At 41.1% G+C, this 17,610-nt stretch overlaps 1 protein-coding gene across 1 annotated transcript; it reads left to right on the top strand.

Moving 5' to 3' along the window:
* The first annotated feature begins 385 nt into the window (after positions 1-385).
* Positions 386-17,223, top strand: LOC149067389 (uncharacterized). Its single transcript, XM_089252935.1, has 10 exons — positions 386-486; positions 5,337-5,415; positions 7,323-7,430; positions 7,562-7,598; positions 8,851-8,879; positions 10,520-10,591; positions 13,404-13,466; positions 15,468-15,544; positions 15,663-15,722; positions 16,868-17,223. The coding sequence occupies exons 2-9, from the start codon at positions 5,342-5,344 to the stop codon at positions 15,713-15,715; spliced, it is 513 nt and encodes a 170-aa protein (XP_089109061.1). The 5' UTR covers positions 386-486; positions 5,337-5,341; the 3' UTR covers positions 15,716-15,722; positions 16,868-17,223.
* The last annotated feature ends 387 nt before the right edge of the window (positions 17,224-17,610 follow it).

Genomic DNA, 17,610 nt, shown 5'->3' with positions numbered 1-17,610 from the left:
ACTATAAATGAGAATATTAATCTCCCACGTTTGTCTTGGTGAACGTTTTAATTTTTTCGTGGAATTCATTTTAATGCACTGCAATTTGCAGTAATGCTTCCTTTCCCGCCATTGTGATTTTTCCGTAATTTCAACAATATTTGACAACTTTGTTCGGTTTTAGCGTCATTTTTGGCGATAATTGGCGATGTCCCGTATTTGGAATCTCAATTTCCGTATTTCTCTCGAGGAAATCTGGTCAGGCTACTTATGTTGAATGTAGCGGAAATTCGTCCATTTCCCGCATTTTAGTTGCTGAATTATGGTCAGTGATGTGACTATACTTATTTTTAATATCCGGAGAAAGCAGGTTTAAAGCCCTAGTCGGCAGAGAAGACGTATAACTGCGCGGATAGATTGTGGAACAGACGACAAGCGCGAAGATTTGCGGCGTGACTATTATCTTCTGGTCGGAGTGATCGATCCATTGCTGATTTAATTAGAAAGGTATCGTGTGCGGTTTGTGTTTGAAAAAAAAAAATCTTTTAATCGTTTCCGCACACCGTTGTGTTAACTCGTCAATGTTTTTGTTTTATTTTCAATGTTGGTTCTGTTTCCATATCTAATTACATCTTGTGAGTTTTGTTTCCATTTCTCTCTCAATGATGGCTTAATTTTTTGTTTCCATTCCGATACTGAAGATCTTATTGTGTAAGAATCCTTTTAAAAGAAATTTAGTATATTGAGCATTTGTGGTAGCATATTTTTTCCTTTAATTAGTTCGTTAAAATGTTTTTTTTCTCTTTGTGAACTGTGAAAAATATAAAGCGATGTATATTTTTTCTAATTAGGAATGCATAAATTGTGTGACATGGTTTTATATCAGTGCATTCTTTTCATGTTTCCCCACTGTCTAGGATAGTGTTTCTCAACCGGGTATTCCTAGGAGCAGGTTTTCTATGGTGCGTGCAGCGTAAAAACGCTGATTGGTCAAAAAAAAAAAAAACCTGAATTTCGGGTTTTTAACCCAACCAAGCGTTTTTACGCTGCACCCGGCGCTGAAATTCTACGCCTAGGAAACCCCGGCTTTAGACGGTTTCTTCCTTCGAGTTGAAAGTCCGGTCCTATTCACGGTCGAGACTGGTGGGAAATGGGAGGGAAATCGAATCACTCAACTGTCCAGTTTAACTGCAATGTCAGGGCCCGATATTGGGTTGTGGCCCGGCGGTTGAGAAATTCTGCTCTAGGTCATGCTACACATGCCCACTCCCCCCTCCCCAAATCCTATAGCACGGAACATGCGCTAGGCTCGAATATTTCACTGCCCCTCCACAGTGAATTGGTAGTGCGAGGGAAAAACAAAGCATGGTGGGAATCCTCCCGGGGCGGAACCCTGTCAGCCCTACACTTGTGGGCAAGGCAAACGGGGCACGTGCACAGGGCCCATAAATTTTCGAGGCCTATACCTTCTGCATATGAGTCAAAGAGCAATATATATATATATATGTAAATAAAAGGGCCCCAAAAATTCATATTTGCCAAGTTAGTTCCTGAACTTGTGAACAGGCCGTGCTTGTGAGGGAGCGAGGAAATTATGCTACCCACCCCCACCTCTTTCTTACACATGAGCACGTGGTTTATAATTCTTAAAGAGCTCTGAAACCCCGGACACATGATATGGATTTATCATTTAACTCGTGTCGACTATACCAGGGCCGTCTTACATACTCCCCTCCCCTCCCCCCCCCCCCCGCTTCTCCGGGCCAAATGATGTTTTGGAGCTTTCCTACACGGGGCTGAAAGTTCCAACCCACCAATTTATGTCGTGCTGTACCTTAGCCTTGAAATCATGTTATCGTGAGCCCCCCCCCCCCCGGGAAGTGCCCGTTCTTTCGTTTAAACTGACAGCACAACTCAGCTCTATCGAAGACAGCCCTGGGCTATACTGTAAATGTTTCACCTCTGATTTCTGGTTATCGTCTAGTTTTTCTTGACCATCCGTGATTGGCTGTTAGAAGCTCTAAGAATAGGCCTCTCACCCAGAGGTGCATTTAATGGTTTTGCCGCCTGTGGGCTACACGAACTTCACCGCTCTTTTTTCATTCTGGTCTAATTTTGTTGACTACTCTTTCCTAACCTTTCCCCCCCCCCACACTGTGCTATAACCTGCTTGCCCCCCCCCCCCCCGCAAAAACACCTGTGTCTCTAAGTCATTCTTTCGGTTAGTCCCATGCTTATCCACACACCCTTTCGGTCAAAGTCACTCTTTCAGTCAGTCCCATGCTCATACACACTCTTTTGGTCAAAGTCACTCATAAGTCACTCTTTTTGTCATTCACATGCTTGCACACCGTTTTGGTCACTCGTGCTTGTATACACGACGTAGTTCACTCTTTAAGTTACTGACGTAGCTCCTTGCTTTAAAGGTCACTCTTTTGATAATTTACACGTTTACATATTCTTTAGCTCCTTCTTGTGGTCATTCACATACTTGCACACGCTCTAAGTCACTCTTTCGCTCACTCACGTGCTTTCAAACTCTCCAGGTCACTCGTTTGATCACTTGTGACCCTTGCTGTCGGATTTATTGAGATTTATGCAAATTTTGCCGACCTTCTCCCATTCTACAAACCCTCTTGGACACCCATTCCTCAAATTTGCCACCCCTTTGCGCTTTCCGCCCTGGGCTATAGCCCGTTAAGACCCGCTCCCACGTAAATCGCCACTGCTCTTACCGAAACGTTTTCTAAGGTGGGGTTGGGGGCGCCTTCAATTAAAGATGTCTGTTTAACGGTTGAAACATTGAATCGAATTGCCAATGAATGTACAAGTGCAATTATTTCGACGAGAAACGGATAATTGACAAATTCAAGCCATGTTTTCTTGCCATCTTTGTATGCGAACCACAGGTTGGGAGCCACCGGTCTAGAAAATTTTAGAAGAATATCACCAGATCTAAAAAAGAAAGTTCAGAAAACATTCGTCTCAACTGTACCGTGTTATAGAACCCCTTGATACCCGACGATATATGAAGTCGTCTAGAGCTAACCCAAGGAGCTTGCCCCCCCCCCCCCCATAGGTCACTGCCCCCGTGTTATGGCCCTTAAGTGGTGGATTTAAGGTTTTTCCGCCTGAGGGCTACACAAATTTTGCTGCTCTTTGCCCATTCTGATCTAATGTTCGTGACCACTCATTCCTCCGGGTATTCACTTCATTCCGGGTATAGCCCGGTCAACCCACCCCCACCCCTATTCCCCCACCGCATGTATGCTTCTGCCCCTAAGTCGGTCTTTCGATCACTCATAGGCTTTCACGCGCTCTAGACCAGTGTTTCTGCTGGGCCCTGGTATTCATACCAGGCCGCGAGTGATTAGCCGTTTCATTTTTCCTCATTCATTTTCCTTCATTTTTCCTCATTCATTTTCCGTTGGCCGTGTGTTTGACTGGGCCTTCCACACTAACAAAAATGAATTGAAACCGGGCCGCGGACTTGAAAAGGTTGAGAACCACTTATGTAGACCACTCTGTTTGTTCCTCACTCACTAGGCCCTTTTGGACAACTCCCATGCTTACACACTCTTTAAAAGTCAAAGGTGCCCAACTTTTAGGACAGTGTACGGGCCACTTAATTAAATGCACTAGAATATCGCCGCAGGTTGATTAAGTGTTTAAATGTACCGTGCCCCTATCTGTAAATATGCTGCGGGTCACTCAAGTGATTTCTAAATATGCCGTGGGTCACTTAAGTGTTCTGGTGCTGTGCCGCGGTGATCTGGACACTCAACTGGCCTGGAGCTGTGCAGCGGGTCACTAATGTCATCCGTTGATGATGGCACCGCGGGCCACTTAAATGATCTGGAGCTGCGCCACAGGTCACTTAAATGATTTGTTAATGTGCCACGGGTCGCTTAAGTGCTCTGAAACTGCCGGGGGTCACTCCGGTGATCTGAGAATGCACCGTGGTTCACTTCAGTGATCTGGAAATGTGCAGCGGGAGACGAGCGATCTTTTTAAGTTTGCCGCGAGCCATTTAAATGATCTTTTGAATATGTCATGAGCTGAAAATGTTTTGACCTTCATAATGATCACGCCAATAGTGATCCCTATGATGAAAGAGATGTAGGCCCCTAAATAAATAACTTTGGGTCTGGCTCACAGTCGCGGTCGCTGAAAATGTGACGCTTAGTTCAGTTTTCAAAATTAGGTTGGAGGTCACGGGCCACATCAGGTGACTCCGCGGCTCGCATTTGCCCCCCCCCCCGGGCCATGGGTTGAGCATCTATACTGTAGGTCAATGCTGCCGCTGTGGTGGTCGAGTGGTCATAGTGACGGACTCGCATCACGAGGATCCGGGTTCGAACCCCACCGGCGCCACAGTGGTGGTCGGCTGAAGTTGGTTTTTGGTTGTGGTTTCCAACTTCAAGGCGCGAAGGCGAGTCGATCTCCCAGTTAAAAAGTCTCGCCACAGAGAGCAACAGGCCTACAACGTTACAAATATTCAATCATTACACTTCACTCACAATTTGAAGTATAGATGGTAGCACTGAAATATCAAACACAACACTGGCTACACAATCAGACTGTTAGGTGCACTCACTTTGTCCCAGACTCTGCCACGAAGCTGGGCTGGAAGAGATGTCGGCAACGGGATAAGTCCGGTGGTAGAGCCCCTGGCGTTCATTCATGTAGGTCAATGCTCACTGATGTGGTTTGCTTTCTAGGTCACTCCCGTGCTTTCACATCCACACGTGAATCCCATACTTATGTACTCTCTAGGTCACTCACTCTGACCTGGAATTTCATTCTCTAAGTCACTCATATGCTTGTGCACTTTTAAGTCACTCACATGTTCGCTACTCCCATATGTACGGGATTACGCTCTCTGGATCGTCTCTTTTAGTCACTCACCGACCTGGTCCCCCTCACTCTCCAGGTGACTGTCAATCACTCACTGACCTGACACCTCGTTCTCTTTCTCACTCATATGCTTGCACACTTTATATTTCACTCATTTGGTCACTCACATGCTTCACACACACTCTCTTGTGATCGCTCACATGCTTGCACACTCAGTAGGCCATTCTTTTTTGTGGCTTCGCTCTATAGGCAGAGGCATATTTATTATTTTACCCCGGCCCCCTTGTTCCTTCCTACTCTAATGTTCTTGACCACTTGTTTTGCCAAATTCACCACCTCTCAGAATTCGTCGCCCTTGGCTATAGCCCACTTGTGCCCCCCCCCCGCCTTAAATACGCCTCTGATGGGGGTCCTGTGTTATAATTGTCGGATCATTCATTATCAGTTAATAGTTTTTTTACTATTATGTAATATTTCCCATTCATTTTTTTTTCCATTAGCGATAATGGCCGCGGCGAGTTCATTGAAGGCTGTGAAAGAAGTCTTCGGTCATTGCAGGGATATGGTCGAGGTTCTTTGGTAATTATTATATTCGCATTATCATATTATACACTGCATTTGTTATTGTTGACATTGTTAGTTTGAGTTAGTTTTTATTGTGCATTGTTAGTTTTACAACATTGTTAGTTGTAATTTGTGTTATTGATAAGATGGCGTCGTCAATACTCGTTGTTGGGGGGGGGGGGTCCCGTGATAATTGAATTTTGTAGTACTATCTATGAAGTGTATTAATTGGCATGTGGGTGTATCTTACTTAGCAGGACCTCGCCTCCGAAATACGTCTTTGTCCGAGGAGGGGGAGGGGGGGGGGGTGTGTGCTGTTGAAACGTCACTGCTGCTTGTTTCGGAACAACTGAAGTTCGAGCTTAAGAATGCGGTACATCAGGGGTCTTCAACCTTTCAAACACGGTGGTCCAAATTGAAACTTTCCTACGAAGCCCGCGGACCACCAACTCATGTAATTTAATGCCGTCGTAATAGAAGGGGGGGGGGGGCAATGGGACCCCCCCCCAAGTTAAATAGGGACAAAAATTAGTAAATTAATTAATTATCAATGAAATCACTTTTAATGATTTTGAAATTAAACTTTTAATAATTATACAAGTATGGTTTTATCGATTTGAAAAATAGTTTCTACCAGAAATTACGAAATTATTTCTCATTGATTTATGAGCTATTTTTTATTTCCAATTATTTGGTCCAAAAATTCTTAATCAGTTTCTTTCATTAATTCTGAATTTTCATCAATTACTTCTTTCATTAATTCTGAGTTTCCACAGTTGCTGTTTGTGTTTCAGGAATTATTTGTTTCATTTATTTTTTAGAATTATTTCATCAATTTCGAAATTAGTTCTTTCATTAAAGAAAAATTCTGTGTGTCCCGGAATTATTCCCTTCGCTAAATCTAGAATTAATCGTCTCCCAGTGTTTTTCAATCACTTTCTGAAGATGATCGGCGGGCCACGACTGAAAGCTCCGAGGGCCAAATGTGGCTCGTTGGCCATGTGCTATGAAGGCTCCCTGTGCGGTACATGAAATGGAATTTAACTTTACTTCATTAGAATTCGATCTGTCTACTTGCTTCCTAGCCTGCACAATGGTCCTGTGGTGGTCGAGTGGTCATAGTGGCGGAATCGCGTCGCGAGGTCCCGGGTTCAAACCCCACCGTCGCCGCAGTGGTGGTCGGCTGAAGTTGGTTTTGTGTGGTTCCCAACTTCAAGGCACGAATGCGAGCCGATCTACCCTTTAAAAAGTCTCGCCACAGACCTACAAACAGCGTAAATGTAATTCAATCATAACACCACTCACTTCACTTCTGAAATATAGATGGCAGCACTGAAAAATCAAACACAACACTACATATGTACTCAGACTGTTAGGTACACACACAGTTACACCTCCGGGTCAACTCACTAAAATACGAAAGAAAGAGCCTGAAGAATGGATAGTTTGAAAACTGATGGCAGGTGTAAGCACTACACACAACAAACATTACACAGAAACAAACTTCACGTCAGGTTCACTACACGTACCAATTCGTTAGAAGTTCCGCAGAGGAATATGGACGAGGTGCATGTCTAGTTTAGTAGTAGTAGCTGAAAAGTTCCAGCCTAGAAGTTCACACATTCTCCTTACTCTCGAAAAATCATTGTGCGTGCCTTTGTTGACGCGTCCGCCAAAGCGAAACTTAGTCGAGAAGAAAAACAAGCTCTTGTGTACGCTTGAGAAGAGCCATCTTTCAGGGGCTCTCGGTTTAATGCGTGTTCTGATTGCTGTTAGGAAGTTATAAATAGTTGCTCTGTGAAATAAATCTGTGTGTTGTCCTGCATTTTGTTTTACGTTTTACCCTCATCTCGAATGCTTGCGAGAACTTTATCTGAAACAATATATATACATAATTTTTTTGGGATTTTTTTCCCCCCAAGGCAAATGGAGAGGCTCAATTACGAAGATCCTTTGGTCAGGAATGATGCAACGTACTACATGTGCGAAGTCCAGTCGGCCTTGGCGAAGATCAATGCCCAGCATATGAAGTATGATTTGACTCTCTTCAATTTGAAAAAAAAAATCGATTTCATTAACATGATTCTTGTTATTGTTATCTCTCTTTTTCATGCTTCTCATTTCTCTTACCATGTTGGGTTTTTTTTTTATCTTTTCGTAGGTGGCTGAAGATGGATATGACCATGAACAACAGTAAGGTAAGTTATAATCCTCCATTACATCTGAAATTTATTTCGTATCTGATATCGTCAGTACCTCGATCTACGCCAAATTTCCCACTCACATAATTCATTGACTTTAGTACCTTGGGATAATATGGGTTGACTATAGTTGGGGGGGGGGGGGGGGGGGGGAATCTGAAGAAGGTGAAAAAAAAGTTTAGGAAGCTGATGTAAATATATTGGGTACTGGTTAAAAAAAATGTTGACCATGACTACATGACTGAATCACAAATCAGGGATGCACAACCTGTTCCGTCGGCGGACCAAATATAAGCTATTTCGGCCGCTTATTGGCCAGAAACTTGTACGCATGAGAGTGACTACGTCACCCGTATTTTCCGTAAAATGTCCCGTTTTTCACCGTACACTCAACGAGGCTTTGTTTGAATTTTTATTCCTTACTGAAGTCAAATTACGATTATTTTCGTGATTTATATAGTATTCGATATTTTGGCTATAATTGCCAGCTTTACTTAATTTTGACAATGTTTTTGGCTATGATTGGCAACTAGCCCTTGACAATGCTTTTAGCAATAATTGCCTATGCCTCGTATGGATCCTGATTTCCCTTTATTTTTATGAAGGAAATACGGCCAACACAGGTATTTTTAGTGGCATCTATTGATACGTTGGAATCTGTCGGTACTTTTCTACTAGAACAGAACCTTTCGTGGGCCGGATGGAAGCCATTCATACATGCCGGAGGTTGTCTACACCTGTTCTGTTATAAATCATACAGTGAGATGGAGATTTTGTTTTGTGTTTCGAGGTGAAAGTTTCCAAAATTTCTCCTCAAGGTCATCTCTGTCTAAGAACGGGACTTGAATTCTTTGCATGGGTGCAAATACTTTACGCCTAACTAATTTTTAGTTTTGAGATGTCTCGTCACCCTAGTCATGAACAACGAACAAAATACTTTGAAAACAAAAACCATTAAATAATTAAAGAGGATAAAAATAAATAGAGTTAAAAAAGAAACGTTGAATAGTCACTGTCAAATGAGTTTTTTTTATTCGCAAGTTTTCATGAAAAATGTTCTCCATTTTCGACTTAAAACTACCGTTTTGCAATATATTGGCTCTTTTTTTCTGAATGAGATATTTTGTTCTTTGGATGATGCAGTTCTTTTTTGTTGATATGTAGACCGGTATTCAATATAGACCAAAGTGGTCCTACATTGCTATTCACTCCGGATTGATAACTTGACATTATTATTATTTTCTTTCAGATGAATGAAGATGAACAGGAATCAGAATGGTGAGCAATAATTTTTTAATATTTTTTGCTAAATCAAATTTTCAGATTCATTCATTAAGTAATCAAATTGTCGTAGTTCGCGAAGAAGAAAAAAGTATGGTTGATGTATATATTTTTGTGTTGAAACAAAACACCATTATGTCTCTCAGACATTGAGAAATTTCAATGACGCCCGTGGGCCTTCAGAGTTTAGTAAGATGGTACAGTATTTAGATTCGTGAGGCGATTTATATCAAATGCGGGGTCGATTTCGGAATGAGCAAGTGTGGCATCTGCGCTGAGCCCTCAAGGTTTTGGGGGGGAGCCCACAAAATTTAACATATATTCACCGACTAACCAAACATCTTTTACCCACTCCCAATTGCCCAAAGTCGGGTCTTGATCAAATTAATGGACAGTTATTTATCTGGGAAGTATCTTTCAATTCTAAATACCCGCAGTATAGTTTGGTGGCTTGCGGGCTTCATCTATATTATTTTAGTATTGAATCGGAGCTGTGGGTTCCTGTGGATGCTCGAGCACCCCTAAGTATTTTACTGCACGAGACCGAATTTTAATTATCTATTAAATTATTTATCTGTGATGGTATTGTTTTTGGTGCTGGAGGAGGATGCTGAGAATTCCATGGACAGCTAAAAGGACTAGCAAATCGGTTATCGAAGAAGTCAAGGTTGACCATTCTCTAGAAGCAACAGTCATTAAAACAGGAACTCTCTTACTTTGGCCATGTAATGTGCACAGAAGGCTCACTAGAAAAAAATGGTAATGCTTGGAAGAATGGAGGGAACGAGAGGGAGAGGCAGACCAAGCACCAGATGGGTAGAAGAAGTGTTGCAAAGCACTAGAATGAAACTAGTACAACTGAGACATGCTGTGAATGACAGACCAGCTTGGAGAGCCATGATCTATAGAGTCACCAGGAGTCGAAATCGACTCGATGATTCCTAACGACAACAATTGTTTTTGGAAGGGGAAAAAAAAATAAAGAAACCCAGATGCATTTACCCCACTGGAATAAGGCCTTGAAATCTCTAAAGGGTGCAAGGCCGGAGGGGGATGCATGTGTTCTTTATCTGCCATCGTGAGACCGAGCACCCCCGCATTATAAATTCTTAAATAAAAATAACCGATGCAATTCTCGGCAGGTTTAGTTCACAGATCTGAAACACTCGGATGCCGCTGGGTCTAGGTCAGAAAGATGAAGGCCACGCACCCCTTTATGGAATAATATCCTGCACATAACAATGTAAAAACAATAAGTTGTAATCATTGAATTTTTGATTTTTGTAACTTTTTAATTTTGTGACATTCTTTTTTAATGTGTTTTACTGTCGTGTATGTAGTAGTTTATATATGCATAATAAAGCATCTGACACCACCCAGCCCCCCATCCGGAGCAATGGTTAAAATTGACATTTGTCGATAGAGTCCGGACGGTGCACACAGTATGAAATGTTATCTCATTCAGGCTCAAGGCTCTTGTAACCTCTCCAAGGACCCTTGGTTATGAACCCCTAGCCTAGGTGGTCGTTAAGCTGGTGTCGACGTCCGCGTATTATTATGTATTGGTGTAAACTAAAAACATAATGTATTTCTCATTTCTAACTTAAGAGGTCTTTTACCTATTTTTACTGCTTTAGGGTCAAAGCTGGAACTGCTTGCAACCAAAAGTACCAAAAACTTAGAGAAGAGGTGCTTAATATGGAGAAATGGTAAATTCTAGTTGAATTCCTAACTTTAAACCATATGTTTCATTACTTTTTTCCCAATTTACTAGTGAGTGATACTCGGTCACTAGTTCGTATAAATCAGGAAGTGGCTAACAGCTGGCTCGTGAAGTGATTTTGTGCGGCCCCTGACAAGGTAAAAGTACCATGAAAAAATTAAATTTGTGATCATTATTTGGAGTATCGGGGGGTTCCAACAGCAGATTTCTTGATTAACAAACTGCTTACAAATTTCTTATTTCTAGTGACGAAATTAATTTAATAACCTGACTAATTAATTCAATTAATAATGGAGCGGCTTATACACCGAAGTTGCACCAATGATGCGGTCCGTGACGCTATAGCTGACCATTATGTTGGCCCGCGAACAGAAAGAAGTTGGCCACCCCTGGTATAAATTTTTTTTTATGCCTGATTTTCTTCATGCCTGAGACCCCGAGTTCGATTCGGGAGGCTTTGAAATTTTGCGACATTAAATTAAATCGTATCAGTAAAACAAGCAGCAGCTCAGGTTAAATTAGGTGAAAGCGTGTCTGAGCCTATTCATGATCAGACACATAGCCTTAAGGCTGGGATCTTTGGTGGGCCTCAGATTTTTCACGAGCCCATCTATAGGTAATTTTTAGTGTTAAAAAAAAAAAGTGTAAGAATCGCCCGGGATTTTCCACCTTTGTCGGGGAGGCGTGTGTTCACAAACCTCTTCGTGTTGCCAAACGCAACATGCTCTTGATTCGAAGGCTTTTGTTGTGCATTATTAGCATTCGATTCTAACAAAAAGTTTCTATTATTTCACAAGGTCTACAAGATCAGTTTTGAGAAGTGATGTGATTGTACTTGTTCTATAAAGGTGCCAACGCTTCTGATTTGCACAGATGCCTTCCGATTTTTTCTAGCCTTATTGAAATCTTCCGGTTGGAAAAAAAAAACCAGATTCTTCCGATTTTTCAAATATCATAGAGAGCCGCTGTGGTGGTCGAGTGGTATAGTGACGGACTCGCATCGCGAGGACCCGGGTTCGAACCTCGCCGTAGTGGTGGTCGGCTGAAGTTGGTTTTTTGTGGTTCCCAACTTCAAGGTACGAATGCGAGCCGATCTCCCCGTTAACAAGTCTCGCCACAGTGAGCAACAGACCTACAAATAGCGCAAATGTAATTCAATCATAACTCATCACTCACTTCACTTCTGAAATGTAGATGGCGGCACTGAAAAATCGAACACAATACTACATACGCATTCAGACTGTTAAGTACACACACAGTTACACCTCCGGCACAACTCGCTAGGTAGTAAATCACCCATAACTGGTGATAGACCTGAGTTGCGCTCGGTTTGGAAAAATATATATATATCATAGAGAAATCCCTAAAGAAAATACTCTTTTCAGTCATTGCGATCCTAGACGGGAAATCATTTTTTTTTTCCAAATACGATGCCGAAGTGAGCAAAGTTGCCAATTATTGCTAAAATCGCAATCTAAAATTTACCCGATTCGCATTATAACTGCCACATTGGAAATAAAAGCTTGCTAAGAACCCGAGATATTTCGGAGTGAACGAAATAAAGCAGATACAATTTGACGAGATATCTCGGGATTGCCGCTGTAAGGGTTAATGAAGCGCTACTGCAAATCACGGCGGATTAAAATGAATTCTGAGGGAAAAAAACGTTAATTATCACAAGTATGTTGGATACAATGTTCATATTTATAGTCATATTCGTCTTTTATAAATTGGCAAAATAATCTTAAACCTTGATTTCAGTGAAGAATAAGGAATTCAAGTAGGCTTCGAACTTCAAGCAAAAACTGGTTTTTTTTTTCACCGCTATGGCGAAAAATACGAGAACGTCCCGGAAAAAACGGGTCATATTACCCTACGCAATCCCAAAAAAATTACCCAGTTTTTTTCTTTTATTTGTACAGTATTGCACAGGGGCGTCGGAAGTGTTTCGAACCTATGGGTGCTCGTCTTGAACTTTATATTGGAAATTACGATTACGGCTCCAACGCCGCCACTGTTATTGCATGTTTTCTTTGGTGCGAAGTATATTTCATCACATAATAAACTAGAGATTTTTGTCTGTATGTGTGTGTTATTGTATAGAGGGTGTCCTGTACGTCCTGTTTTAGCCTTTTATCTCATCGACCGTTCGTCGTAGAGAGGTATGGGTTCTAATTTAAATAATACTCACAATGTGTTCAGAAATCACTCTGTGCCAGTTTCGAGAATGAAAATATAGTGGTGTGTCACAAAATGAAAAAAATCTAATTTCCATACGGTCTCTCTGCCCTCTAACAATTAGAAAGTTGTTTCCCTGTCTCCCCTGGAACAAACATGGAAAAAAATCCCATGTTCTCAAGTGCAGTATTCCCAGAGATATTTGAATGCAAAATCAATGAAAAGTTGGGAAAGAGCATCGTAAATGAGGGAAAGAAACATTGTCCCTTAGTTTTGTGCCGTTCTTTCCCAACTTTTCTCCGTTTTGTTGTTGTTGTTGTGAATCCAAAAAACATCTCTGTGAATATTGCACTTAGAAACGTGGAATTTTTTTTTTTTTTTTTGTTGGTCCCCAAGGGAGACAGGGCAACAACTTTCTGCCCTTCAAGAATCACAATCACAGAGCGATTCTTGAACACATTTTGAGCATTTTTTAAAATTAGATCCACACCTCCAAGGACGTACTGTATAAATGCGAACTTGATTGTATAGAGTATGGTTTTTGAGAAGAGTTTCCGTGCTACAGACATTATTTGATTAAAAAATAGATTGAAATGTGTAAAATAATCTATTTTCCTCAGGAAAGAAGGAGACAGGAAAGCATTCCTCAATGGTTTGGGAGAAGTTGAGAGAGAAATGCGGGCGTAAGTATCAGACGATTTTTAAAAATGTATTAGTTATATTTGGCGCTATTCTTTCTAGCAAAAATTATAGCTAATTAATATTATACTTAGCCCAGTGGTTCTTAACATATGCAGGGGTGGGAACTCTGCGCCAATTGCGCCGCACTGCGCCAAAACTGATATCTTGCGCCATCCTGCTCCAATAGCGTATTTTCGTATTTTTCTGCGCCAAATAGCGAATTTTGCTTCAGTATGCCCGGAATTTCGGAAAGGAAGAAAAAAAATTTTTGCTCCTGCTTGCTACGAAACGATTCTTTCTGAGAAGAGCGTGTTTTATTCCACTATGACTAAACTATTGCCTTAAATTATCGGCCCCTCATCGGGCTTTCCATCGTGAAACCCCGATATTGTCCGTGATCGTCGAACTGAAGATGGTTTGCAATGTCTTTCAGCGTCAAAGTGCAAATGCGAGTGCTTCCGTTTAAAAAAAAAAGTCGTCACTGGAAGCAGCAGAAATTACTGTAGTCGATCGTCATTGTGTTAAATCCCGATGTTTCGTGAAAAGAAATTTCATTCCGGGAGTAAAAAGCGCATGTCCGCCGAATTACGAATGTTAGTTTAGAAACTTTGGCGAATAACGAGCGTTAAATCGTCAATATCGCCAAATAACGAGTATCAGATCGCCAATTTCGCCAAATAACGAGTGTCCGATCGCCAATTTCGCCAAATAACGAGTGTCGGATCGCCATTTTCGCCAAATAACGAGTGTCGGATAGCCAATCTCGCCAGATAATGAGTGCTGAATCGCCAAACATCGTGTTGATTCTTCCGAAATTCAATTCCACTTTGCAACAAAATCTTTCCAAGTATAAAAAAATTGAAAACTTATAAAAATGTTTTAGCTCATTTGAAGTGCTGCTGTTCAAGGCAGCAAATAGTGCCCTCAGTAAGCAAAAATCATCTTAAATAGACAGTTGCAAAAAATTTTATGACAGCCGCTCTTTCAAACAAGGTGTCAAAAGCCTAAAACACCAAAAACAAAAATCAAGCTGACAAAAAAATGTTTGATATCAAAAGACAGTGCAGTTTTATTTTGAAAAGGGTTGAGGGTTAACGAAAATATTCTTGTTAATTTCACTGTTCCAATTCATAAATATCTGCTCCGAATCCCATATTTTGCTGCTCCAAATCCTGAATTTGCTGCTCCAAAACTGCTCCGAATCCCATATTTTGCTGCTCCAAATCCTGAATCTTGCTGCTCCAAAGTGGACTTAGTCACTTCCCACCCCTGCATATGGGTCGCGGGGGGCTTCCGAGATGTCGTACAAATCCTTTACGTGCAGGGATCTTTTAGAAATAATTCACGAACCAAACTTGATCCACAGAGGCTTTTTCGAGATGGGTCGTACAAATCCACTTACAGTCCTGTTATAAATGCACTCATTGCCACACTGGTTTCACTAATTTCGACAACCAAACAGTCTATGGGTGAAACCGATGTTGTTGATTTTGAGTAGCGGCTGAAAAAGGTTAAGAACCCCTGACCTAGTCATTTTTCTTTTATTTTGATGGGAATGCTTCTCCTCATGACATTAGATTTGTGGAATGCAAAGCGACACCAAACAGACCTTATCAGGTGGAAGCTTTAAATTACAGAAATCAGTTATTCAGCCGCTGTGGTGATCAAGTAGTCACAGGACTCTTATCAGTCTCGCCACAGAGAGAACAGCTCTACAAACGGTACAAGTATTCACTCATTACACTTCGCTTTTGAAATATAGATGGCAGCACTGAAAATCAGACACAACACTAGATACGCACACTTGCACTTCCGCCACAACTCACTAGATAGTAAATTGCCCATGGTGATGATTGCACTCGGTTGAAAGAAGAAAAAAGAAAGTACTTGTACTCACATTTGCGCATTAGTGTAGATAAGAGCGGTATGATTCAGATGTATTTTCAGCTGTAGATTATTAATGTAGAACGATATTAATGTGGAACATGTGTTCTTTCTTACAGATCGTTGATTTTTGTGTTGGAAAATTATCAAGAGGACAAGGACGATAATTATCAGGATGAGCAGTCGGGGGAGGACGGTGAGAATTTTCAGATCTGTCCTCGGGAGGACTCCCAGGGTTGATCTTTTGTGTGAGAGTTATTACGATTATCTTTCCTTCTGATGATAATAATTATCTTTTATATTTGTTTCTTTAGCCTGTGCCTTCTTGTGGCGTCTGGCTCATGTTGAAGGACCAGGATTCAACTAATTTCAAAGTATGTGCTTTTTCGTGTTAACTTGAGTTCAAAATGTTCTTTGTGCATTTTTCGTGATAGTTTAGCTGCGTTTCTCAAACGGGTATATAGTGGACCACGGTTGAGAATCAAGCGGAACGGTAGCCCTGACAGATGATTAAGTGATGGGGAGGGCGCAGAGAGCTGTGAAAAAATAAGTAATGAAATGAAGCCTCTAAGTGAAATGTGGTGGCAAAAAAGAGTGATTGCTGCCCGTAGAACCAGGGCCGCCTTAACGCATAAGGCCTACATGACGAGATCTGGTACTATGATTTTCAAGAGTATGTAAATATGTATTATTTCTAGCTAGGTAGAGGGGGTGGGCCCCAGAACACTGCTTTTCTCTGGGAGACCACATGATATTGAGACGGCCCTGAATGTGGGTTTACTCAGGAACCAAGGGGCCAGTTCTGATTGTGCCCTTGCAATATGGTGGAATTACCATTTGTGTTTAACATTTACTACGCAAGTTGTACTAGAAGTTCTTAGTAGAAAAATTCCACTCCATTATGCAAGCCCATCTTGGGTGTCGTAGGCCACAAACTTAATTTGATTTAAGTCAATTACCATTAGATAGTGTCTTCTATGAGGTAAATGAACTTCCAGAAACCACACCTAGCTGTACCCTTACAGCAATACGGACTTACCATTACCTTTCAAAAAGAAAGATGTAGGTACCGGGGCTAGGCTCTGTTCGCGATCGTTGTTAAACGAAGCGGCTGTTAACACCAGCTATAGCAGATAGCTGGTGTTGGCGCCGTACCCCGAGTCAAACAAGAGCCTTCAAGTGATTGAAGCTCTTCATTCATTCTCAATGTTTTTTCACTTCATCAATAGCCTATTTCATTTTGTAATTAATTGCCTTCAATCGAAAGGGGTTGGAAACCTCTTTGGGTTCTGGGTCCCATAGCCAGTTAAGGGAGCCTCGTTTAAACGTAATTATGAGATCTGTAATTTTTTTTCAGGCATGCGGGAGAGGATCTGGAAGCTCTAAGCGTGCTCCAATCATTTCTAAAACAAATGACTTAAATCATTTACATGTCATCAATGTTTCGTTCGTGTTGTTTATGATTTTTCCACAAATACGTGAGCATACATTGAGTGTTTCTTGTGTTTTCGTCTTTCAGGATCTTCACGGGAAATATTGTATGGCAAGAATTGTGTCTGCGAATGTAAAAAGCCAAATAATGTTCCTGATTGTTATTCGGCTCCCGTTGTTGTTGTTCTTATAGTTATTTCTCGTCAAGATAGAGATTTTTCACATGTAAGGATTGTTATCCATGCTGTAATTCAATTTTTTTTTCTTTAAAAAAAACACGTTTTATTCTTGCTCATTGTATGGTTGGAAAGCACAAAATTGTGACGTCGTACTGTATTATTATTGTGTGTGTGTGGTTTTTAAAATCGCACTCAATTTCTTGTTTTCTACTCTGGAGTCTTTCTAATTTAGCCTGAAATAAAGTTTCATTTAATTTGTACACATAATTGTTGCTTGGACTTTTTACTTGATATGATAAAAATATATAAATCAATTACTGTTTCAATCACATTTCATCTTGTCGGTTTGAATACCTCACTTATTGATTACAGCCGGAACAACGACATATAACCACCTGTTTGGCATTTGATTACATTTTTTTTTAACGGTTTCCTGAGTCACGCTCCAGACAGTATCAAATCTAACCGCAAGCATGCTAGCAACACCAAGTACAAATGGGAACAAACCGCGAAATATTGTTCGGGATAATGTCTCAACTCCTTGAAATGATCAGAGGATGAAACAATTTTCAGGACGTCACAGATTTATTCACAGAAAACAGCTATTTACACAATTATTCACAAATAACACTCTCGCATTGAGGATAAAGTC

This window comes from Pholcus phalangioides, unplaced genomic scaffold (genome assembly GCF_987345545.1).
Source record: "Pholcus phalangioides strain wild (caught in Gottingen) unplaced genomic scaffold, Ppha-v1.0 ptg000031l_1, whole genome shotgun sequence".
Lineage (NCBI taxonomy): Eukaryota > Metazoa > Arthropoda > Arachnida > Araneae > Pholcidae > Pholcus > Pholcus phalangioides.
The sequence above is the reverse complement of the archived record's forward strand: the minus strand, read 5'-3'. Positions and strand labels throughout refer to the sequence as shown.

What these genes read in the sequence shown, in the direction of transcription:
- LOC149067389 (XM_089252935.1), top strand. Translation starts at nt 5,342, where the DNA reads ATGGCCGCGGCGAGTTCATTGAAGGCTGTGAAAGAAGTCTTCGGTCAT. An exon ending in TGACCATGAACAACAGTAAG is followed by an intron (nt 7,599 to 8,850) that starts GTAAGTTATAAT and finishes ATTTTCTTTCAG; the next exon opens with ATGAATGAAGATGAACAGGA. An exon ending in GATGAACAGGAATCAGAATG is followed by an intron (nt 8,880 to 10,519) that starts GTGAGCAATAAT and finishes TTACTGCTTTAG; the next exon opens with GGTCAAAGCTGGAACTGCTT.